The following is a 24,933-nucleotide window of genomic DNA, read 5'->3' on the forward strand; positions in this document are numbered from 1 at the left end:
CACAGAGCCGTCCCCGCCCCGTCACCCCCACCCCCACCCCGCCCCAGCTTTCAGAGGCAGACAGTGGATATAGTTGCAGGTTGGATTCTGAAAAACCAGTTAAACTCCATCTTCTCCATGTGACCACCTGCAGAGAAGACTGGGTCTAGGGGAGACCCAAACTAGAGTTGCATCAAATTACCTACCTGGTAATTCCAGATCTGAAATGTATTAATTGCCGGGGCACAAAAACTGCAAAGGAATGTTTGTCTTTTTACTCACAGGATTAGCTTTGGTTTCTGGTTTTCCATGGACGTTGTGGTCCTGGGCAGGGCAGTCCTGACACCTCATATTTTAATTTCTTTTGTTTGAATAATGGAAATGATAATACTTGCAACATGCTCAAGAGATGAAAATTGTGTTGTAAGGGGCTGTGAAATACTTCACAAATTGGGACCAACCCAGTATTTTTGTTTTTCTGATCTCTTAAACTTTTCTTTTTAGGCTAATGATGCTTATCTTCAGATGGCCATTGGAAACGCCCCTTGGCCCATAGGTGTCACCATGGTTGGTATCCATGCCAGAACTGGCAGAGAAAAGATTTTTTCTAAGCACGTTGCACATGTTTTAAATGATGAAACCCAGCGGAAATATATTCAGGTAAGCAACTGGGAGGGTGAGAAGTTGCTCTGGAGGTTAACGTTCTGCAGTTCCCAAACTGTCAGTTTTTGAGAGCAGGAGAATTGTAGCAAATTGGATATAATATGATAGGACACAAGTCCACTTTTTGTAAGTACTTACACTTAAGACGCCTTCACAGAATAGAAGAGAAACCTTCTGAGTTTCGTATATGACACAAGGCAGGGTGAGACGTTGTGCTTTAATTCCCTCAGCGTTGAAATAATGCTGTTTCATTTGGCTTTGGGAGTTTGGTGAAGAAGGACAAATTTAGACTGTTTAGCAGTAAATCTCATTTTGTCATTTTCCAGATAGATTTAGTATCTACTGAGCTAAAAAGGTATGAATAGTAAAAATCCAGCTTTAATGAAAAATTATTTTTCAGTAACATTTAATGACACTTCTTGACACAAACAGGGTGAAAGGGTTAATAGTTTATTTTTTTACGGTCCTCTTTGCCTCACATAAACTTGTTTGCGTTATTGTTGGGTGAAACTTTTCTCCTTAGTGGGGGAAGAAAGTCAACTGTATGCCATTATTGCCAAATTGTCAAAAATCCCAGATTCTGTCTGTATAAGGACTTGTGCCGGATGCTAATTCTAAAGTTTGAAGATGATACTTGGGAAGTTTACATAAAATGTAAATTTGCTTAGAATGCATAACATGCTTTCAGATTTTGTGCCAGAGAGCAATTATTACCATATTCATGAATTATCTTGTTATGTGATTTCAATTCCAAGTGCTGAAGATTAACTTGTGCGTCATGCTTGATGCCTTATTCATATATATTAGCATTTTCAAATAGTTCAACTTGACTCCCTAATATGAATTGTAGAATTTAGAGAGTTCAAATATACTTGTTGAAATTCAAAGACCTTTCCGTTTTTTAATAACCACTAGTGACTATATTGAAGGCAAAAAGCTTTTATTTCAGTGGGGGGAGGGGAAGGTCGTTTGGCTTTAGCAATAGAAAACAGTTTCCGATGATTAAATTTGCTAATTGTGTTCAACTGTACCATGGCCAAAGCCAGAGTGTGTGTAAAAGTTCATATAACAACATAAGTTGTCTCAGGAACAGGTTTTAGATTTTTCAACAATAGCATGATTTCCACTTCCCCGCAAACCGATTTTCTTCTTAAAAATATATCTAACATTTTTAAAGATTTCTGGTTTATTTTTGAAAGCTGTATTCTTTTGAAACCCGTTCTTCCATTGGTCTTCTTTTTCAGCTCTTCCCTTCCCATTTAAAAAAATCTTCCTTTTTTTCCCAAGATGATTAGGGAAAATTGGTAAATATACTGAACTTTAGGAGAATGTTTGACCTAAACCTAATACTTTTCTCGTGGACAGATGTTGATATGCTAATACAGTCAGGTAGATGCATAGCTGGTTGAGTGGGGACTCAGTAGTGGATCCATGACTCAGGACTCTGTAGTGGATCCATGACTCTTTGGAGGGATGCTAGTGAGACATCATGGGGTTCTTAGTCACTCAGTCCTGTCCTGTTAAGACATTTTAGTGACTGATTTGGTTGACTCTATCTATAGAGAGGTTTATTTATCAGATTTATGGATAATAAGGGTAGGGTGTGTGTTAAGGTGGAAAAGGACATTGGCATTCCAGCAGTTCTTGACAGACTGAAGGAAAGAACAGATTCTAAAAATAAAATATGTGGCAAGAATGACCATAAAAAAAATTTGGATGCAGAGAACTGGTTGCTTGAATATACAGTCTAAGCGATGTAGATATGAGAAAGGATTAGGGAATTTTGTAGGCTACACATGCAGTAAAATTAAGAGTATGATATGACTGCTACAGAATCTAATGGTAGCTTATGCTACATTATTAGATAATAATTTAGGTGTAGGTTCCACAGGCAAGAACATGGTTCACTGTTACCCAGAGTCTAGAACAGTTCCTTACTCAGTGGTGCGTGCTCAGTAAATATTTGCTGATGGAATGAATATTGTATAGGACCAGAAATGTGAAAGTCTTGTTACTTTTGTAGTTCTTGGAGGGAGGGAGACTGTTGGTGGGGGATCTGAGCAAGAGACCTGTAGATAGTGGTGGACCTTTTCTGGCAGAAAAGAGAGTAAACTTGTCCTGTAGTAAGGGTCAATTGAAGTAATAGGAAGGAAGATGTATTTTTTTTAATCAGTGCAAGAAAACAGTGATTTTCTTTTTATTAAGCTTTTATTTTAGAATAATTACAGATAAACTCACAAGAGGTTGAAAAATAGGACAAAGAAGCTTTTTAACAGAAGTGCCCTGAGACAGGAGTAGAGCCACTGGGAATATGTGAGGGAGATCCCTGCCACTTGATGTTTGCCAACCTCAGGTTAATTATTGCCCTTTTTGCTCCTTGGATATCTTTGATTTGGCTCTGCCATTTTTCCTTGAGGCCATTGCTTAAACCTAAGGTTGCAAGCTCACCTGCCCCGACAGTCAGTAGTGAGTGAGCTGAGTGTGTAAGAAACACTTGAGCCTCTGTCTTTTATTTTCCCACTTCTCATATAGGCAGAATTGAAGCAGTATTTCATTTTGTCTCAACTCGTTGTAACAGGGGACAGTGGAGGCTAGTGTGAAGTGTCAGCTGACACATGACCCTCTCTGGTGCTGGAGTCACTTCAGCTTGTTGTTCCCTTGGAGGGATAATAGTGCTCCATCTTCCACTTTCTTTTTAATACGCTAAATATCTAATTTTTTCACAAAAAAATTGAATGGTTCTATTTTTAAAATAGTGGCACCAAATTAAAGTAGTGTTGTGTATGGACAAGTAAAATGCTGATTTCTGATGTCTATGGTGCGAATCAGCTCAAGGCCAAAAAACACTGCCATCTCCACGTGAGAGTTTTATGAAATTCTTGATGGTAATGAACGGAGTCATGTGCTAAGGTCTTTTGAGTCTCTCTCCTGTTACTTTGGTGTTTAGGTGAGGTGGATTTGGACTATCCTTAGAAAAGGAACACTTTAAATATATTATTTGAAGATTAAGTCAGGGGTTGACAAACTCTGTCTTGAAGGAGCAAATAGAAAATACTTGAGGCTTTGCATTTCCCAGGTGTCTGTTGCACCTCTTGGACCCGGCAGCTGGGGTGTGAAAGCAGCTGGTGGCTGCAGTCCAAGAGTACTATACTTAGGAAAAAAGCGGGTGGCCTGTGGACCCTAGTTTGCTGACCTCCAGTAAACTGCCTGACCCACACGTTTTCTACTTTAAGATACTGGTGGAGTAGGCAGTAATGGAAATTCTTCAGTAGGGTAACTATTTCTACTAAATTGAGGTACAGTTAACCTATCAAAGGCAGTGAGTGTGTGAGGTGTACTCATCTTCATTGTACAGCTCAGTGATTCTTGGTGTGCATAATAATTTATCAAGACAGAAAACAACATCTAGATGCATAACGTTTCTAACTGCACCCCAGAAGTTTGTTCATGCCTTTTCCCAGCCCAAGTCCTCCTGCCATCAAAAGTAACCAGTCTTCTCACTTGTGTTACTATAGATTAATTTTGCCTGTTTTTGGACTTCATTTAATGGAATCTTAGATGTATGGAATAATTATTCTTTTATTTAGAAATCCTGGTGAGAAATATCTGTGTTAGAAAATACGGTTGAAAACAATTCAAGGGGCTATTTTATTGTACCGTGATTTCATCTTTGGGTTTTATGTAAACCTCTATAGAATTTAAACTGTGAAAGTTGTTTGAAGTGTTCTCTTGCTCACAAAAATTAAACACACCACAGGGAGGGTTTTTGCACCATGCAGATCAAAGAAAAGCTGTATAGTTTATTAGCTAGCCTCAAATCTGGGGTTAGATTTAAATTGGTGTTAGTAACTTCAAGAACTTTGTTTGTTTGCCAAATACAGATGTAACCTTTGGCCCAGATTTGGGTAAAGCTTCTTTTATACAGATTATAGTAAGCTCTTGGTATTGAGAGACTATAATTGAGTCATTTAAAGACATCTCTTGAAAAGGTTCACGTCTTGGGCATTCTTTACTTGTCTGTGAAGACGAGGAGGAGGAAGAGCTAAAACGCACACCAGGTGGCTGTTTGCTCTGCAGGTCACTCCACTTTTCCTCACCTTGTCCTGTGCCCCCAGAAACCTGGCTTTTATGAACATTGACAGGCTCCCTTTTTTTGCGTCTGAGAGGGGTAGGCAGTGACAGGGATGGGAAGGCATTTTGTAGGTGGCAGAAGCATAAGTTTGGGGTATTTATTTCCCTACCTTCCTCCCTGTGGGGTCACTGAGGGTTGATGGTACCTCCTACCGAAGGCTGTAGCTTCTCCCAGATGGCCATTGACACACAGTTACCCTCTCTGGGCTTTGGTTAACTACCCCCTTTCCTTGCCTCTCAGAGCACAGGCTGGCTACTGCTTCCCAGTGTTGGTAGTTATAGGGTACTGTACTGTCTCCTGTTGGTCCCACATCCTGCTCATTCCATGCCTTTGTAAAGTTCTGGGAAATACTACCATCGAGTTTTCAAGTTTGAGTGCACTGTTTGTTTCCTGCTGGTAATGTGCCTGATATATCTAGATTAATTGATCTGTGTACTGTGTTAGAACAGATTTCTCTGGGGATTAGATGATTAAGGAGTAATAATTCATTCTGAATAATTTTTCTTAGAGTCTCACATTATAAAAGGCAAATGTCCTATAACAGTCTGCTCTGACAGTTTTCTGTAATCTAAGTTAGCAAATTCCCTAGGAAAGACATCACTCCAACATTTTCTGTCAGTTATTTCAATCCATATTTCAGGTTTTGGGGTATATACTAACATTTGCTGGATGTATTTGTTCATGGAACATTTGTAAATTTATAATATACTCATGTGTTGCCCAAAATGATAAAACAGACACTTTAGTCACTGCACTGAGTGGTCACAACTTGAGCCACACATTGAATAGACAGTCTCATGGTTAGCTGGTAAACATTCCCTGAGCATCAAAGCATATGTCACACTTGCAGGTCATGTGGCTTCATGCTGCCTCCTGGCATTGTTGGCTATGACCTACCATTTCTTAAAGGCAGGTTATTGTGTGATATTTTACATTTACCCATTTAATATTTTCTTCCATATTAAATTTTTAGAAAAAAATACTGCTAGCATTCATTGACTGCATACATCACCTTCTAAGATCATAGAATACCAGTGTTCAGTGGAAACACATTTGGGGAATGCTGGTCTAAGCAGTGCATGTTTCCTTTTCAGCTGGCAACTGAACTGATAGCAAACAGACATTTAACTTGGGGTACTAAATCTTCTATTTCTCAACTACATGCTTGAGAAAAAAGATCACCCTGTACTGGGAAAGCCTGGTAATCAAATAAAGGCAATCTTCACCCAGATGGGTCATTTAGTAAAAATTTTTACATAACTTAGCTGAGCAGGCAAGTGCTGTTTTTAAAATGTACAATTTTAAAATTGTACTTTGTTACTTTCTGTGAAATGTTGAGCCTGTGAGCTAGAAATACGTTCTCTTAAGCATTCAGGCAAGTGAAAAATGAGTGCAGCTCTGCTTCTTACTGTGAGCCAGAGAGGCACTCTGAGTTGCCAGTTTTGTTTCAGTGTCCATTAAGTTCTACAGATACTGAAAATTTTTATACCTTTGATACTTGCAGTGGGACTTTTCATCATCCCAGGTAGTGAGGTCCAGATAAGTTATTTAAAAGACTAGAGTGAGTTATTTAGATGAAAGTGCTTTTAATGATCTTGTGTAAAAAGAATTCCTGTAGACAGTTTTTGAGGGATTGGCCTTTTTATGCCTAACTATGGGTGTTAGTTGAAATTGTAGAAATTAACTTTTCATTATTAAGTACATGTTTTTTGAATATTCTATTTTAGGTCAAGTGAGTATTCCTTCAGTCCAAAGTCAGGATTAATTCTTAAGTGTCTCATGTTAATTCATTCCTTATCAGAACTTTGGCAGCTCATTGACAGAATTTTAAATAGCTAGGAAGAAAATGTCACTCAGCTAAGATCTTACTTTTCACATTCTTGGGCTGTATCACTAGATGGATCTGTGCTTTCATTTTCAAGACTTTGTTCTTAGAGTATAGACGAGTGATAGGGACAGAAATAATTGATGAGATGAAATGTCTTCTTTGTACTTCAGTACAGAGATTACTTAAGAACAGTAACAAAATCTTCCTTAAGTCCTAGTAACTAATGAGAATTTATAAACTAAAAGACAAGTCTAATCTAAGAATTGTGATTATAGTTGGTTTGGTTTTAAAAAGTTACTGTTTTCTGTAATAATAAAAAAAATTGGTCATTTTTTAGTGGCTGCAGGTTGATATAATGGTTCATTGATTTTTATCTGGGTATAAACAGCTTTCATTATGGAGAATTTGTATCCTGTATCATGTGCTATAATACACCAGACTGTATCTGTATTTGATATATATTTTTTAAAGATTTTATTTATTTATTTGACAGAGATTACAAGTAGAGAGGCAGGCAGAGAGAGGAAGGGAAGCAGGCTCCCTGCTGAGCAGAAAGCCTGATGCGGGGCTCAATCCCAGGACCCTGGGATCATGACGTGAGCCAAAGGCAGAGGCTTTAACCCACTGAGCTACCCAGGTGCCCCTGTATTTGATATTTTTATACTTTATGTAGAATATTCTGTAACAGTTTCAATTAGATTTTTGGAAAATTGTGAAATAAACAAAATTTACCATGTTCATCACTTTTAAGTGTACAGTTCATCAATTAGACTTTTATTTAAATGCAGGTATTTTTCTAGAAACATACTGATGAAAACAGTTTGGTTAAATTTGTGTGGGGAGGAGTCATTAAGAAGCCATTAATGTAAACTATAGAATCCGGAGGGATCAAGATGTGGGGCTGTTTGGCAGTTCTTCTAAAAGGCCAGACTATGGGATAGGGCTGAAAATGAGGGAGTGGCTGAGAACTAGGATAAGTAGGCCAGAGAGATTCCTTCTCCCTTATCCAGGTGGGCTCTCCTGCCCTTCTCTGGCAGAAAGCAGTTAACTTCCTAAGGGATCTGTACTGTTCAGGAACGGTGACATGCCTTAGTGAAAAGAGGAAACTTAACTGAGAGCCTGTGTATTGGCAGATGAGCCCTGTAGTTCCTATTCTCCCTTGATTCCTGTGACGCTGGAAGCCGGGCTTTTACTTTCCCACTCAGGAATTTAGAGGATTCTTCTCTGTGAACTGACTCAAGAGAAAAAATTGGCAGTTACTTAACATTCAGTATTCCTCCAGTGAAAAAAACTAACTTGCTGTCATATTGTCCCCAAATGAACCTACATTGACAGGCCCTGCCCATTCAGGGAGTGTCCCTTAGCTCTTCAGTGCCTTACTCGTAAATATGAATGTTCACCTAGGATCATCAGACCTTTAGAGAAAGTTTACAGTGTGAAAGAGACCAAAATAAACCCTAGAAAAACAAGGAATTCAGAGAAAGAAGGAACAGAAAAAAAAAAAAAAACAAATTTCAATTAAAAACTTGCTTAATATCCTTAGCTAAGGCTGTGACCATGAAATAAGAACAGTACGCCACAAAGAAGAATCAGAGAATCAAAATTAGCTTTTAGAAATTAAACATTATAACAGAAATTCAAAAGTTAAAAGGGTTAGAAGGATAAGACAATGAGGGAGTCAATCTAGAAGATCTGCACCATTCAGATTCCAGGAAAAAGTGAACAGAGAAATTGGAGAGTAGGAAATAAAGACTAATGCAGAAAAACTTCCCAGAGCTGAAAGATCTAAGTGTCTAGAATGAAAAGAGCTCACTGAATACATAACAAATGAGGATGAAAGTTCTCACACCAAGACCTAATATAATGAAATACTGGAAGGCCAAAAATTAAAAAAAGGACTTGAAATGCTTTGGGAGAAAAGAAACAGGTCATTTACAGGGACTCAGGGATTCAAATGCCATCATACTTCTCATTAACAGTTCTGGAAGCTGGGAGACAGTGGGAGAGTACCTGTGTCATAGCAAGGAAAATAATTTTCAACTCATTTACATTCTTCTTTGAACTATCCGTTGAGTGTGAACATAGGCTGAAGATGTTTTCAGATGAGTCTCAGAATGTCTTCAGATTGTGACCTCTCACGTATCCTTCTCCGGAATCATTGTTAACATTTATATCGTGCTCACTGGATGCTTCACTTCAGGACTTGGGAGCAGCAATATGAGGTTGATGGTATAATTTCTCTGTTTTACAAGTGGAGAAACTAAGCTATGGAGAACGCAGGGTTACTCAGCTAGGAAGTGGCGGAATGAGGATTTGAACCCAAGTCTACGGTGTTAGACTGCCTGTACTTGAGGATGTGCTCCACCACCGTGACAGAGGGAAACAGAGAGATCCAGGAAACAAGATCCAGGACAGGAGTGGATCAGAAGGAACTGCCGGGTTGGAGGTGAAGGGATGCACTAGGATAGTAGCAGTACAAGGAATTCCGGAATTCATTTGTTCTAGGCTGGAACACAGAGAGGGCTCCAGGAGAAAAATGAAACAGATTTAATACCTATTCTGTTTGGCCATATTGAGCTTAGTCTACTGGTGAAAAGTGAATTGGTGGTATCTCCATAAATAAAAAGAAAAATATGAAAGGAGATATTGTCATAATATGCTACATGGCTCGGCTTTGAATAATATTTGTGTAGACAATATGTGGTAAATCCTGAATGTTGCATACACTAGGAATTACAATTGGGGAGGTTGGGGGAGAGAACTGCATTTAGGTGTGTGAGCCTGTGCAGGGCCAGTGAGTGTGGCGTAAGAGGATTAAATCTCAGCTTTCACAGTAGGAAGTCCATAGAGAGGATTTTGAGACAGAAGAAAAATCAGGCACTGTCAATATCAGTAAATACCAGAAGAAACAGGAGATTTAAAGTGGTTGCCTCTGGGGTGCTGGAATTAGGGACTGGAAAGTGTGAGGCAGAGGACTGCTGTCATTTAAGAAGCATGTGACTTCAAGAAAATAATTGTGTGTATACAAAACATGACGTTATTTTTCTGTCTCAGCCCATAACCTGTGTGTCAGCAAACCTTGTGGTTCTATATGCAGAGTCTATCTGTGGTCTGGGCCCTTCTCCGCACTATCACTGCTGCCCCCTGGGCTCAGCCACCAACCTCTCTTACCTGGATTACTACAACGTCTCCTGTCTGGACTTTGAGCTTGTATCCTTGTTCTTTTTTCTCTTTTTTTAAGATTTTATTTTTAAGTAATTTCTACACCCAACATGGGGCCTGAACTTAGAACCCTGAGATCAAGATTTGCATGCTCTCCTGACTGAGCCAGCCAGGCGCCCCATATCGTTGCTCCTCTTCAGGATCTGCACAGCACCCAGAGTGAGGCAGTGCAAGTATGAATCAGATTATGATGCTCTCTTGCTCAGAGCTCTGCAGTGGTTTCCTAGTTCACTTGGAGTAAAAGCTCAAATGCCCTTCTGGCCACTCCCCATACCCATACACACCCCTCCCTGCTGTATTTTTCTCCATCACATTTATCATTTAATATTACGTGTTTTACATACTCCTTTTGTTTCTTGGCTGTGTTCCCTCATTAGAATATAATCTTAATGAGTGTGGGGATTTTTGTCTGCTTTGTTCCCATATTCTCAGCTGAAAACAGTGCTTGGCACACTGTAGCCCCTGAATAAAGATTTCTTAAATAAATGTATTGCTTTCATGGAAAAAAAAATTACATTTAAAAATGGCACCAGTTTTTAGGAAGCTATTTGCAATAAGCTAAGCTAAGCAGTTCGTTGTCTGACTGGTGTAAGCATCCTCGAGCAATTGGGAACGGAAATCCCCGGGGATCTAATTGAAAAGATTTGTTTCCAATTTGGAAAATAACCATATGCTGTCCTGACATTACACCCCTTGAAAAATGTGTGCTGCGTACTGTCAGTCCCTACTGCAGAAGTGGGTCATAATGTTTTGTGGTAACTATTTATGACTCAGACTGTTGACTTTCACAACCTTTTGGCAGCTGAGATTTCAGACGGGATACTGGTATTTATTTTTAAATTCTAGAATCTGCTTAGTGAGGTTAAGTAAGCATCACAGATATCTCCTATGAGGAGCCAACAGCCAAGATTCCATTTCTTACAGGGAACACTACCTCCAGCAGTCTGAACACCAATTGGCCTCGTATTGGCTCATAATCCTTCTTGGCGTGTTGTGGCTGACTAAGGCTGCTTGCATTTCGTTGGCGCGGTCTTTCTCAGCCCTCTGCCTTCTCACCTCTTCGTTCAGAAAGTATAAGGTGCCACACGAGTGCGATCACCTACATTTCCGTGGCTACAGATCACATGTGTGCAGACACATGGTTAGAGTTCCCAGCGGGAGAAGCTGCACTGTGAGAGGGGAGGGTCTTCATCCTGAAGCAAACCCCGATCACGGGGGCCGATCGCAAGAAGACGTGAGCGAGGAGCGAGGTGAATGACACGGTCTCTCTCTGCACTGCCTGCAGATGTCTCCTTGGAAGTCAGCTGAAGCATAACCTTACTCCACACTCCTGCTTCTTAGGTTAGCACAGTGCGGCTACGCTTTGAATCTACGAAGGACTTCAAGTGAGGTGCTTGAAAATCACGCTCCTCAGATGTTGGATCTGTTAGGCTATAGTTCCATTTATATTTGAGGGGATGTATATTTGTGTTTAGTTAACTGTGGCACCAAAGAGGTTTCGCAGGGACTTTTGTTGTTGTCATTATTGATTTTGTTTGGCTTTTGGTGATTTCCTGAGTGTAAGTGTTGTTTGCGTACTTCGGTAATTACAGAGCAAGAGTTCTAAATGCGTGAGGTGACTTGGGTCCCTGTTACGTCAGCGGACGTTTCCAGGCTGTGTTTTGCCCTTCCTCCTCAGACTTCCAGATACGCCTTTGTGTTACTGCATTGTATAACGATCTATATAATGATAGCCACACACTGCTTTTCCTGCTAGGCTGTGAAGCTCTTTCTTGTTTTAAGAGCAGATGCTATTTCATTGTATTGTTTTGAGGAAAGATACTGAATCCTGACAGAATCCTAGTTAAGTAGCAGGTTGTAAGCTGTGTACATTTTCATATTCAGTATCTGGTAGAGCTCTGACCGAAGCCAGCCTTTGGCCTGTGATAGGATTTCATTGTTCTCGATACTGTGATAGGAACTGGGTGGCTTCAGCTTTTGCAAACCCAAGGTGAGAAACCTTAAACTAATTTGTGCCAAACAATACCTTGTGGGTCATTAAAATGAAGTGCCATTATGCTTGGTGGTGGTGGTTTATGTATAGATTGCAATAAAACATTGGGCAGAGCGTCTCGTTGTAAACAAAGCTTGTAGACTGGTAGACGAGAGTGAATAGGATCCATTGCTGTTGGCAGAGCTCTTCCAGAATTGTTCTGGAGAGATCTGTAGTGACATGTTGAAGGTTTCTACTCTTGTCCCTCTCCTGTTGGTGAATTCAGATAATGACTTAGGGATATGTTTGCTCAGTGGTGGATGAGAAAGCCGAGAGGAATAACTAAAAGCCAGTTGCCAGCTAAGGCTGTTGAAAGATCACAGAAGGATCTGTGAAGGGTGAGCTGCAGGAGGAGGCCGAATGAATTCTAATAGTGGTAGTTCTTGTTGTCGATTCCCAAGTCTCTACAAAGTTATAGATTGGTGAAGAACTGGCCAAACTGCAGAAGAGAGACAAGCACTTGAAATTTGTGAGGTCCCGTGTGTCTTGGTTGCTTGAAAAGAACCAGAGCTTGGTGACAGATGCCAAAGGTGTAGAACAGAGGCAGTATGGGAGTCCTTGGACTGAATTCTGAAGGAATAGCTGGGTTAGGTTTGGGATGCTGTGCTGTGCTCTTACGCTTATATTAGAATGTTTCTTTATCATGTAATACTTGGTAATATAAAAGAATACATGTAATATATAAGTTATGAAATAAAAAATATATCTAAAGACTGGTTCTCAGCTTAAGAACTAGAACATTCTGAAGAACATTGACTGTTTTCCTCCTCTACCCCAGAAGTAACTGTTATTCTGAATTTGCCATTGCCTTGCTTTTTTCAGAAGTAATTCTTCCATGCTGTGTGTGTATTTATAAGTCATGTATTGTTTAAAATTATTTTTCAGTTTTATTAAAATGACATTATACTTACAAGCCTTTGCTCCTTGCTTTTTATGTTCAGTATTGTTTCTAAGATGCTTGTGTTTCAGTTCTCAACCAGAATCCCTCATCATCAGAATTCCTGCATGGAACACAGAACATCTTGTGTGTTTTCTCAGTTCTCTCAAGGATGGTACATATGCAGCACTTTCTGGATGCACTGGAGAGCTGCGATCTGGGTACCTACATGGTTGCTCGAGAGCAGCACTTTGGGCTTCACTCTCTGTTGGAACCCACTGGAGTTCCAGTTAATACTAAGTTAATATTAGTTAATACTAAGTTTACTGCTGTAAAATGTTCCATGTGTGAGCATAGTAAAGCTTACTCATCTCTTTTCCTCTTGTGGACATTTGGGTCGTTGCCAGCACTTTCGTTGTTGTGGACAGTTTCGCTCTATGCTGTATATGCATCTTGGGTGTGTGGGAATAAACATTTCTCTCCGTGTACATCTGGTTGATGTTGCTGGGGTGCTGTGTTTTCATGGGGACATCGGTAAACCCGTGAGTAAAATGAAGGGTGATTCAGAATAGTTCATTCAGCTCTGTCATAACCGATCTTTATTCTTATAATTTCCTTAGGGATTGAAGAGGTTAATGACCATTTGCCAGAAGCACTTTCCTACAGATCCATCAAAATGTGTGGAGTATAATGCACTGTGAAGTCTGTGAATGGTGTCGAAGTAACAGGAAACTTGAGTGGACGTGGTGCAGACTTCTGGAATTACCAGCAAGAGTGAGGGAAGAAGAGCAACGAACGCGGTTTCCTGTGTTTGAGTTCTACCTAATACTACTCTCACAGTGTTAAGAAACAGTGTTGGCTCTGTCACATCTGCTGCAAACTGATTTTTGTGTCATTTACTTTAAATAGTCAAAAAATTAAGTTCTAAAAACTTCTTCAAATTTAAATGTATAGACAACTGTCCCGGAAGGGGGTCTAAAATGTTGTCTTCCCTCTAGACCTGCAAGCTGGCAATTAGATGCCTGCAAAGGAACATTTGAGGATGGACTGAATTCTTTCTGTAAAATATGGTAATTTTCACATTGTCTTTTATGTAGCATTTTTAAAAGATATTTTTATATATTTCAACGAAAATATGGAACCATTTAATGAAACTTTATAGTCCTTAAATGTTGCTGAACTTTTGCCATCTTGCAGTAGAATTGGAATGTAAATGTTACTACTGTTAACTCAAGTGTTGTTTTTCTTGCATTTCAAGGCTTGCTTTTACCTTCTAAGGAGTGTAAATTTTAGTATTTGTCATCTCTCGGGACAGAAAGAATTAAAAGGAAATCGTGATTTGAAAAAGATGATACATGATACCAACAGAAGTTTAAGTTAAGGAACCCCAGTGCATCAGAGTTCAAGGTGGGGCAGTGGATTGTCAAGCCAGCCAAGGATGGAGATGTTGGGACACCACTGGTTCTTCCCAGACTAGGACTGCTGGCGAGTCTCCCCATCGCAGGGTCTGTGGTGGGCTACCGCCCCTGGCTCTGTGCCACCGGGCAGAGGGACAAGGGCCCAGGACTCCGGTCCTTGCCTGCCACGGGTCTGAGTTGGCCCAGATGAAGACTTCCGGATCTCACAGTGTCCTACGCAAACAATGGTGATGAATCGCTGCGATCTGTGAGCTGCGAGGACTCGGTTAATAGAGGAAGGTGGGTGAAGGGAGCCGACCTGCCCAGGTGGAGTGACAGTGTCGGATAGCAGTAAGGGGGATGCTCCCAAGGCAGTACTGCCGAGCTGGAGATCCCAGCTGTCCCCCGATGAGTGCGTGACCCTGGGCATCACTTAGCCTTTCTCCACTTCATTTCCCCGTCTGCAGGCGGTCGTGAGGAATTGGAGTGTATACCTCAGCATGCCATTGTGGTGTTCAAGTCAAATAAAACGCTTAGCACTCTGCCTGGCAAATGAGAGCTCAGCCAGTACTGGTTCTTGTGTCCTTGTTCCTAGAGTGTTGCCACAGTAGCATTCCTGAACCCTGTGCCTAGGGACAATGTGTGCTTAGGTCATGGGAACCCCAGCGACAGGTTGGTGGCAGCAAGAGCTGTTGGGGTAGGAGCGGTTACCAAGCCGGGACCGTGTCTGGGCTCTTGATGGCTCCCGTTTTTCAGCCAGTTCGGAGTTGAAAGGGTGAGAGGTCATGGGGGAAGCTAGAGTCCGCTGAGTTGTAGGTGGGGGTAGCTTCTCAGCTTCACGGTCACCTATTCTGGCCCCTTTGGGAAGGCTTGAGAGCCTTTTGTGGTCACTTGCGTATGGCCATGCCTGTCGGATCATTTCTGCTGGGTTTTTGCTCGGGGTGGCTGGAGCCCACTGTCGTGAATTGAATCAGGCTTACTCCCTGCCCCACTCCCCACTTTGGAAAACTTTCTTACGATTAAATTAGTTAGGACTTAGGAGAGCTTACTCTAGGGCAAATGAGAGACTTCCATAAGGTAGGATGCTAGTCTAGACTTGAGTTATGTAGTCTTTTTTGTGTCAGACTTGTTGATAAGTACTATTGAATGAATACTCCCCAAACTGCTTTTTTTTTGTCAGACCACAGCATGGTAGTCCGAGAATTTCATATTGTCTTCCCATTTGCTTTTAATTAATACTCCACATAAAGAAGAAACTATCATGTGATACCAACACCTTCTAAAATTGATCCATATGGGTAGAAGGTTTGGGGGAAAAAAAAAAAAAAAGGTCACCTTCTATAGTCCTGTGGGCTTGGGTAGAGGGAAGCAGTTTCATAGAAAAGCTTTCCATTTCCCTCAAAGTAAAGGTCTTCTGTTAAGTGCAAATAATCATGTGGCTATATAGAACAGTGACCTCCCAGATTCTCCACAGCATGAAAATTGTAGCTCAGCAGATACGACATTCTTCTGGTTTTAGCCATTTTTAAAATAATAAAGGCATCCTTCAAAAATCAATCACAGCCCTGAAATAACCATTCTTCCCTTTCTTCATTACTGTCAGCCCAGACTCCTGTCCAAAGGCGTTCTGTCTTTTTGGAGTCAAATTTAAGAAATTCTGGTTTTCTCTCAGAAGTCATATTGTATTTCCTAGGAGTGTTTTTGCCAACTGCAGAGACCAAGCATTGTATTTTAGCATTACAACACAGAGCCTGTGGCAGTCTGGAAGCCAGGGCCGTGCTCTCAGTCTTTGGGGGAAAATTAGGAAAATAAAGTTGAAGCCAAAGACAATTGAGGGAGAGAGAATGAGGATGGTCCAGATCTACAGAGAAGGGCGAGATCCCGGGAGACCTGAGCTGGGAAGGCAGCCATCACGAGTCACAGAACTTAGGGATTTGCTCCGAGTTTGGCAAGAATTGAGAGGAATGGGAAATAGGATTGATAGCAGTCGGGCTTCTTGGTGTTAAGTTCTTCCATCTGGTGATTTCCTGACCTACTCTCACACTCTGGATTGCCCTGGGTTTTGACCTCGGTAAATACTTGAGAAACACAACTGTCCTTTCACTTGAAAGAAAGTATTTTATTCTGAAAGCAGTTTAGAAAAGACAACAAAAAAGTGTTCCAATGTCTTTGGTAGATTTGAATTTGGGGATTCCTATCACTGACTCCTTTTCAGCCACACAGTCACCCCCTTTTAATGCTTCATATGGAAGGTGGTCGAACTTGGGGCAGTTGCAGTGAAAGGGGAGACTTAAATTGCAGTGTGGCAATTGTCTTTGTCTGAGTGTCTTGGAGACGTGCCTCCCCCACTACGCTCGCATGAAGCCCCTCGCAGACCAACTCGATCCCGTAGAAATGTAGGGTATGGGATCACGTTGGGAGTCCTGAACTGCAAGCACTTTCTCACGGCATATTTATGTAAGAGTTTCCAGCTGTCCGGAGTGTGGGGAGCCAGCGCCAGTCCCCCGAGGGTCACTGTGGGAACACTGTTATGGCAACTGGTTTTCATCACAGACACTGTCACTCCGTTGGCTGAATTTTAACCACACACTAGTAGCATAATGGTTAATGGTATCCTGCAGATCTTTTGAAATTTAAGAATAAGTTCTGGTGGTGTGGAGTAACTAGGGGGAAGGCGGTGTGGCTGGCGGCAGCAGCTGTGGTGTGAGCTGACCCCATTCGAGATTTTGGAGCCATGCTCATTTAGAGAAAGGTTTTTGTACATTTACCAAAACCGCTTATTATGAAAGCTGTGATTACTTACCCAGGTGTCCCCATTGTAACCCCCAGGGTCCTTGGTACAACTTGCTGGAGCTACCCGTCCTCATGCTGCCCATCGGGATTGCTCTGTTGAAACGCGTGTCTTGGTTTTGTGGAGTTGTGCCTCCCCACCTTTAAGCACCAGGTTTGAAAATATTGCCAGCCTTCCCTCATAGCATTCCAGCTGGACACATACTTTCACCGTGGAGAGCAGCTAAGAACTTTCGAGCTTCCTTTTGAGTATGATCGGTGACCTCAGACGTGTTCACTGAGCTTCTTTCCACAACTTGCACAGTCTACTCTCCGCGCCTTTCTGAACTCCCAGTGTGACAGCTTGCCAAAACCAAATTGCCTTTCCTGTCCAACTGCTCTGTCTTTAAGGCTTCGGAGCAGTCTGAGCCTGACTTGAGCTTCTGCCCTCCCGGGAAGCAGGAGAGTTAAAGCTGTAGCTTTGGAAACTTTCTGACCACAACTCAGACAGTAACAAATGCGTACATACATAAACGCATATAGAACTGAAACAAAGGCACTCACATACTCTTCTTTTGTATTTCTTTTAAAAACATGCTGGCCTTGACTCCACAAACTGGCTTACAATGCATCAATGCGCTGTGACCAGTAGTTTGAAAACCACTGATTAAGACCACCAGTTATCAGTAGAGTTAAGGATGGAAATGACCTGGTAGATGAATTCAGGGCTAAAGGACTCTACTTTTAAAGAGTTTTTTTTTTAAAAATACATAGCTACAGAGATAATACTCAGCGTTAAGGTTAGTGTGAAATAGAGCAGATTATAAAACTTTTCCAGTGCTGAGTACTTGGGAAGCAGTAATCCTATTTCAGATGAGGACTGTCCACCAAGGGGGGAATAACCACAACACACAGCCTAGTGCTGGCTTGGCTAGGTGGCCACCTTGTGCTGGCTGTCAGTGGTATAAAGTGAGATGAAACAAGATATAAAATAAATGGGAGCTCAGAGGTAGGGCTGAGGCAGAAAAACATACATAAGAGACCAGTATCATGCATCAAATATGTATTGAGAATTGGTGCAGGCCTTTAAAGATTACTTCCCAAGGCTCAGGTAGGGCTGGATTACATTCCTTTTATTTTTTTTCTATTTTATTTTTATTTATTTTTTAAAAATATTTATTTGACCGAGAGATCACCAATAGAGAGAGGGGGAAGTAGGCTCCCTGCCGAGCAGAAAGCCTGATGCGGAGCTCGATCCCAGGACCCTGAGATCATGACCTGGGCTGAAGGTGGAGGCTTAACCCACTGAGCCACCCAGGCACCCCTACATTCCTTTTAATGTAAATTTTTAAGCAACTGTGTAACACACAAAAAAGGACAAATCAGAAGAGCACCATATCGTGATATATTTTTCAAGGTGAACATCCCCTAAAGTCTCTAGCACTCGAGTCAGGTAACGTTATTAACGCCCCGAAAGTCTCCTTGTTCCCCCTTCTGGTCACGGCCTTGGTCCTAATGTCCCACACCGTTACTGCTCCGTGATGTACATGTCTTGTGGTTCATCTATTAAAAGTACGTAGTGGATTTAGAACATCAGAATTGTGCTGCCATCGCTATGATCTAAGTTCAGAACATTCCTTCACCCCCAAAACTAATAGGTTTGCCTGATTTTTTCATCTGCTCCTTTGTAAGTGGACTCTGTGGTTGATTTGTTTCATGTTTGCTTTTTTCCGGTTTCTGATTCTCTTTCTCACGTGTAGTTGTGGTTGGTTCATTCTCATTGCCACATCCCACCATTTATCTTTTTGACCATCGGTAGACTTCTGGGTTGGTTCCAATCTGTGTATGAACATTGTGGTGCGTTCTTTGGTAAATACGAATCTCTGGAGGGTACACACCATGGTGTGAAATCTTTGGGACATGGGGTATGTACTTACTCAGTGATATTAAGATACTGTCCAGGAATTTCCCAAAGGGCTTGTACAAATCCCCAGGCAGGATTTGAGAGTTCCAGCTCCTCCACTTCCCAGCCACGCATGATATAGTCTCTGTCATTTTCATTAGCCCTTCTGGTGGGTTAACATGGTATTATTCCATGGCTTGAATTTGCACTTCCTGGCTGACACATACAGGCGAGCACCTTCCGTGCTTGCTGGCCGTTTGGATGTTCTGTTTTGTGCAGTTCCCACTCAGAATTTTATTTTTGCCCATGTCTTCTGTTTAACTGCCTGCTGTTTTCTTAGTGATCGTAGTTTGTTCTTCTGGGTAAGAGTCCTTTGTTGGACGCATTTATTGCAAATACTTCTCCTACTCTGTGGCTTGCCTCTCTGCGAGGTTCCTCTTTATGCCAAGTGGAAATAACCTTGTAACCAGCTCAAATACTGACATAATCGTTGTTACCTGTGCCAGGTTGTGCAACAGTCAAATCATGTGTTAGTCTTATAGGAACTTTTTCTCTCGATTAATGATGTCATCATATTGGTGTGCCTTAAGGGTGTAGGATTTGAGAGAGAGGAAATCATGGTTTTTGGTTTTTTTTTTGTTTTTGCTATACTTCAGTTTTATTAGATTATTATTTTATTTAAGACTTGGCGATTTTTCTCTTCCTTTGGTGTGTAGGTTTGTATGCCATGTATGTGTGGTGTAGACACTGCTAGTGGTTTACCCTGTTTTCATTCTTCTCCTCTTGGTAACAGAAGCTTAATTTATTCAGAGCTACAAGGAGTTAAGACTCCTTGCTCTCCCAGGACCCTTTGAAGTTAGGGTTGGCTTTGTGACCTGTTCTGCTAATAACCTGTGGAGAGAAGTCTGTTGGATGGGAGTTCCCGAAAGCTATTGCTTTTCTAAGAGAAAAAGAAATAGAATTAGCTGAAAAACATCTTTTGCCCTTTTTCTGTTCTGTTCTGGAAGGTGGTTGTGAATCTCGCATGCTTTGTAGCCATGGCGCAGTCATTGACAGTGAGAGACACATGCTAAACGTGGCAGAGCTGGTTCTTGGGTGGTTTCATGGAGTCACTGTATAAACCTTGAACTGCTTTCTTAGGGTTCTCCAAAGAGAGGGCAACAGGAGATTATGTATGTATCTCTATAAAGTAAATGATATAAATTTATGAATATATATATATATTAAAATATAGAAGTTGCATGTAATTACATAAATGTATATGTATTATGAGGAATTGGTTCCTGTGATTATGGAGACTGAGAAGCCTCATGATTTGCTGTCTGTAAGCTAGAGACCCAGGAGAGATGATGATAGAAATTCCAGTTGAAATCAAATGCTTGGTATAATCAAAGCCAATGGTATAAGTCTTTCTCGAGGGAAGGAGAAGACCAAGACCCCAGTTCAATGATCAGGCAGAGAGAGAGAGAGTGCGTGTGTGTGCACGCATGTGCATGTAGTCTCCCCTACCCTCAGCTGACTGGGTGCGCTCACCAATCCTGGGAGGAGCCATCTGCTTTCCACAGTCCACTGGTTCAGATACTCATCTCATCCAGAATAATGTTTAACTGGACATCTGGCTCCCAGTGTCCCAGTCATGTTGACACTTGAAATTAACCATAACAGCTGCCTTTCTCTGGGCCTTTTGTTTTATGAGACTAGTACGGGATCATTTCCCAGGACTGTGTGTTCCTGTATATGCCACTGGATTCAGTCCCTAAGCAGTATGTATGTTACTCAGATATTTCGTGGCTTTCAGCATCACTGAGACTTGTGGCAGGTGTGTGATGGTGACCTCAGCTGGACTAAAATGGGGCTTGACCACATCCTGCTAAAGTAGAAATAGGTGTCACTATTCATCTGAGTGAGTGCACTGGGTGCTGGCACCAGGCCACCAGCTGCGGAAGAGCCCTTCATGAGGCTCATGTTTAAGGCAGTTCAGAGACAACCATGTGTTCGAGCCCCAGAGGAGTGCTTCTGGCCGGTCGTGACAATTCTGTCACCTAGCTCATTTGATGAAGTGTCTAGCTCTTGTCCCTCTCTTGGGTTTTCCCCAGAGCTTCATTAGAATAAAAAGTGACTTGGAGAGGACAGACTGCTAAATACTTCTTACGGATGTGAGACACACTTGAGAAAATAGATGATTGTGACTTCGTTATTTTGGGGAAAATAGGCTTTGACTTGCTCTTCTTCTGAGACCGTGACTCACTTTACACTCCCATGGGCCAAAAAGATACTGGTGTCTTTTATCCTTTATAACATTTTTTTTTAAATCTAAAAATTGAAGATTGTCTTGCTCTTAATGTGGCGGGAGCTTTTACCAGTGTCTCTGATGGCAGAGCCTTGGGGTCCCTGCGTTGATGAGGCGCCGTGGGCCTGCCAGTGAGCCGACGGGGACAGCTCGGGGCCTTGAGGGCCAGGCCTCTCTCCCCACTCGTACCACACCTTGCACAGCAGCTGTGACACGGAACAGCGACCTGCCTTTCTCCTTGGGTGGCTGGCGTCCTGTTAGGTTCGGCTGACGGTGGGCACACGAGAGACGGGCAGCTCCTCTCTGTTGGCTTTTTCCTTCCCTCACAGAGATGGCGCGGCCGCGGCTCTCCAGCCCGGCACAGCCGTCGGGTACAGACGGAGGAGCTGCTTCCCGCGGGCGGTTTTCCACACTTGGAGACGGGGCTTCGTTCCACCGCTCAGAGGTCACAGCCCTGTTGGCGGGGCCGCCTCTCCTGGGGCTCGAAACCCAGCTCTGCGGGTCCTGCCGACTTGCTGGGGCCCCGGGCGGCCGGCTGCCGAGCTGAGCGGCTCCCCTCAGTCTGCTCCTCGCAGGGTTGCCTTCCAGCTCTGCGGGGCACCGCCTCAAGCTTCTAGGTTTTCACAGTCCCTCACCTTGGTTTCCCTGCCCTGAGCGGGGGCTGCTTCCCTCAGGTCCTCTTTGTGATCTAGCATCCTGTTGTGCTGTCCCCTCTTCATCGTCTGGGTGACAGTCCGGCCCTTCTTAGGAAATCCTCTCTGTTAAGGTCATGGTCTCGGACTCCTGATCCGAAAGGCAGTCAGATGGGCAGCGCTTGCACAAAGGGGAGGGGGCCCTGGATCCTCTTCCTGGCACCCCAAGCTCTGAGAGGTTTCCCCGCTGGCGTGCATCACCATAACGTCGAGACTTTCCTTCTAGGTGATAGGATTCACTCCCAGGGGCTGAGGTCGTGGGGACACCTGTATTTTTCCTGCTGTCTGGTCCTGAGGTCCTGTCCTTCCTGCCTCTCTCCTTGCCCCCCACTCTGCTCTTCGGCGGCCTCTTCAAGGCAGCCTTCCATTCCTGCGGTGACTTCGACTTTCTCAGGACCATCTTGGCTCTGCTTTTCCTGTGGATCCCATTGTCATTGTCACTCTCCCGGGGACCTTCTGTTGCCTTGCTCTTCTGTCCTGCCACACGGCGCTACAAAAACCAAGTTGTGTCATCCCATCAGTGTCCTCCAGAGCGGCTGGAGGGGATTGACCAAGTGTCCGGTGTCCCCTGGACCCCAGGTGATACCTGGAGACATTCTCCTATCTTCTCTTCTCTTGGGGGCTCTCCTCAGCGGACTGCTCTCTGCTGTCCCGGCCCGCTGTCTCTTCCCCTCGCCCACAGCTGTGGCCTCACCTGGCTTGGCTTGTGCTGGGCTGACCGTGGAGGGGACCTTCAGCGCTCTGTCTGCCTCCACGCTCATCGGCAACTGGCCTTTACTGGGAGGAGAAGCTGTTCTCCCACCTGTCCTAGTAAAATCTGCTTTCTTAGCACCTGATAATGTGTTCTAGAACTGATTTCATTTCTCCTTCCCTGCACTCCCGATCTCACGGCAGTCTCATCAGGGCATGGGCTCTGCGTTCTCGGTTTGCTGCAGATGTGAGGCGAGAGAGAGAATGACTGGATGGTCATCCAGTGGTGTGGGCAAGATGGTCGGGTGATCCCGGGCTTTCTGGCATGACCCTGGATGGCTGGAGATGCCTGAGCTGCGGGAGGTAGTGAGGGAGCAGGTTCAGAGGGAAGGCTCAGAACTCCGGCTCTGGCCGTGTTAGCACGTTTGACCGCCGAGCGGTACAGGTGTTGTCAGCCCCTAGGTGACACTGAAAACCGTGAGGCCAGGGGAGAGCTACCAGAAGCACGGTGGCTGGTGGAGTGGAGGAGCCTGAGAGTAGAGCTGGGTGGGACACACGGATGCCAGGGCACCAGATGACAACTGTCAGGGAGGCTGGAAAGAGGAGCCCCGCCCATCAAGAGCAGGAGGACCCAAGAGGGCATCGCATCCTGGCCTTGCGGTGAAGGATGCCAGGGGATCCACTGTTTCCTGTTGCTGGTAAGTCACATGAGCTGAGAAGAGAGACTTAGCCATTGTCTGTGGCACTGTGCGATTCCTCCTTGACCTTGGCAGCAGTGGCTTTGGAGGGGGTGGTGGTAGATCAAAAGCACGCAAGGAGTAGGTTTGACAGAAAACAGAGGAATGAATGAAAAACAGAAGGAACCTGCTCGTGTGTAGGGATAGCAGTTTATGGGGAGAAGAATGGGTTTTTTTTTTTTTTAAAGATTTTATTTATTTGACAGATCACAAGTAGGCAGAGAGGCAGGCAGAGAGAGAAGGGAGGAAGCAGGCTCCCTGCTGAGCAGAGAGCCCGATGCAGGGCTTGATCCCAGGACGCTGGGATCACGACCTGAGCCGAAGGCAGCAACTTTAACCCACTGAGCCACCCAGGTGCCCCGAGAAGAATGGGTTTCTGATAAGAAGTCTTGTACAGTTGTAAATGTACGGGCTCTGTGAGTCTGCTCGCTGTTCAGACTCCAGCACTGCAGGCCCTGCTGCCCGTGTGAGGGGACAGTGGCTGTGCCTGGGGGCGGGGGGGCTTTGGTGCAAGACAAAGAGGGTGTAGCAAGTTCTTGCCCTCTCTGTGGCTGTGACTCGCAGCAGCCAGCCCCTCGGACCAGGTTAGCAGTGAGATCCCATGTAGACACTAGGGGATTTCTTCCCCTTTGGACCCCTTTGACTCTTTTCCTTCCCTTTAATGTTGGTGACTTAGTTTGCTCTTCTCTTGCAGTGGTGGGTGTGTGTCTAACCTGTGCGAGTGTAAGCTTTTGGAGACCGGACTCCCTCCGCCCAGACATGCAGCGTGGCACTGCGTGCCAGCCCCACCCCCCCCGGGGGGTTCTCGGACGCCTGCTTTGGGGAGGAGGTTATGGACAGGCTCTTCTGAACTGGTATTCGGGAGAGAGGATCCAAAGGCCTGGGCTATTTTTAATACCTTCTACTGGCATTTTTGGGTGTTTGTGTTCTCTGAAAACCAGAATAATAGCTGTGTAGAAGTCCTTTGTGAGCACTTTGTTAGTATGGCGCCAGGGGTGGTGTGTGTGTGTGTTGTGTAGAAGGTGGAGGAAGTGGGAAAGCACGGTCTTCCTGCCGCTTGCCTTCGTGGGCTCATCAGAGCTTCATGAGATAGCGGATTTGTCTCCTGAGCTGTGACATGTTTACAGGGAAAAAACTTACAGATCGCTGTTTGTTTGATGTGAGTGCTGATCATCTTGAGATACGGAGCACCCCCCCCCCCCCCCGGCTGCTTTCGCAGGGGAAGGCTCAGAAGTGTAAATGCCCTAATGAGCTCGCGTCCCAGATGCTTCTCATTCTCTGTGGATGGTTTTCATTTTTGGCAGGGGTTAGCTTGCTCTGGCTGCAAGTGCTCCAGCAAGGGCTTTCCATCTGGAGGATGCTCTTGGCTTCCAGACGTCTGGGCTCCTGCTGGCGAAGACATGCCTGTTGGCCCAGGGGACGGGGGATGCGACCGCAGCAGCGTCCTTACGAAGGTGAGCAGGTCACCGTCTTATCGTTAAATGGCGGGGTGGGGGGGCTTTTGGTCCCCACGGGCCCCGCAGGCTGCTGCGTTGGTGATGTGACTCCGGCGATGGGGGATGGGTTTGCCAGTAGGGTGGGCACGGGGCTGGTGAGGAGCCTGAGCATCCCACTGCCTCCCTGATGGGCCCTTGGCTTCCTGCATGGCCCTGGGGACCGCACAGGGGTGGAGAGCCCAAGGACGGCCTCCAAAGCCCACATTTCCTCTCTCCCCCACCACAT

The 24,933-nt window shown here is 43.9% G+C and overlaps 1 protein-coding gene across 2 annotated transcripts in view; it reads left to right on the top strand.

Moving 5' to 3' along the window:
* The window catches only part of PRPF18 (pre-mRNA processing factor 18), a 48,627-nt gene extending 33,183 nt beyond the window's left edge, over positions 1-15,444 (top strand). The window contains exons 9-10 of one of the 2 annotated variants that reach the window (XM_080810513.1): positions 484-639; positions 13,354-15,444. In XM_080810513.1, coding sequence (XP_080666639.1) covers positions 484-639; positions 13,354-13,434 — 237 coding nt within the window. In that variant the 3' untranslated portion in view covers positions 13,435-15,444. The remainder of the gene's footprint in view (positions 1-483; positions 640-13,353) is intronic. The other variant, XM_080810512.1, reaches the window with a different exon arrangement.
* The last annotated feature ends 9,489 nt before the right edge of the window (positions 15,445-24,933 follow it).

This window comes from Martes martes (assembly GCF_963455335.1).
Source record: "Martes martes genome assembly, chromosome: 8".
Classification (NCBI taxonomy): Eukaryota; Metazoa; Chordata; class Mammalia; order Carnivora; family Mustelidae; genus Martes; species Martes martes.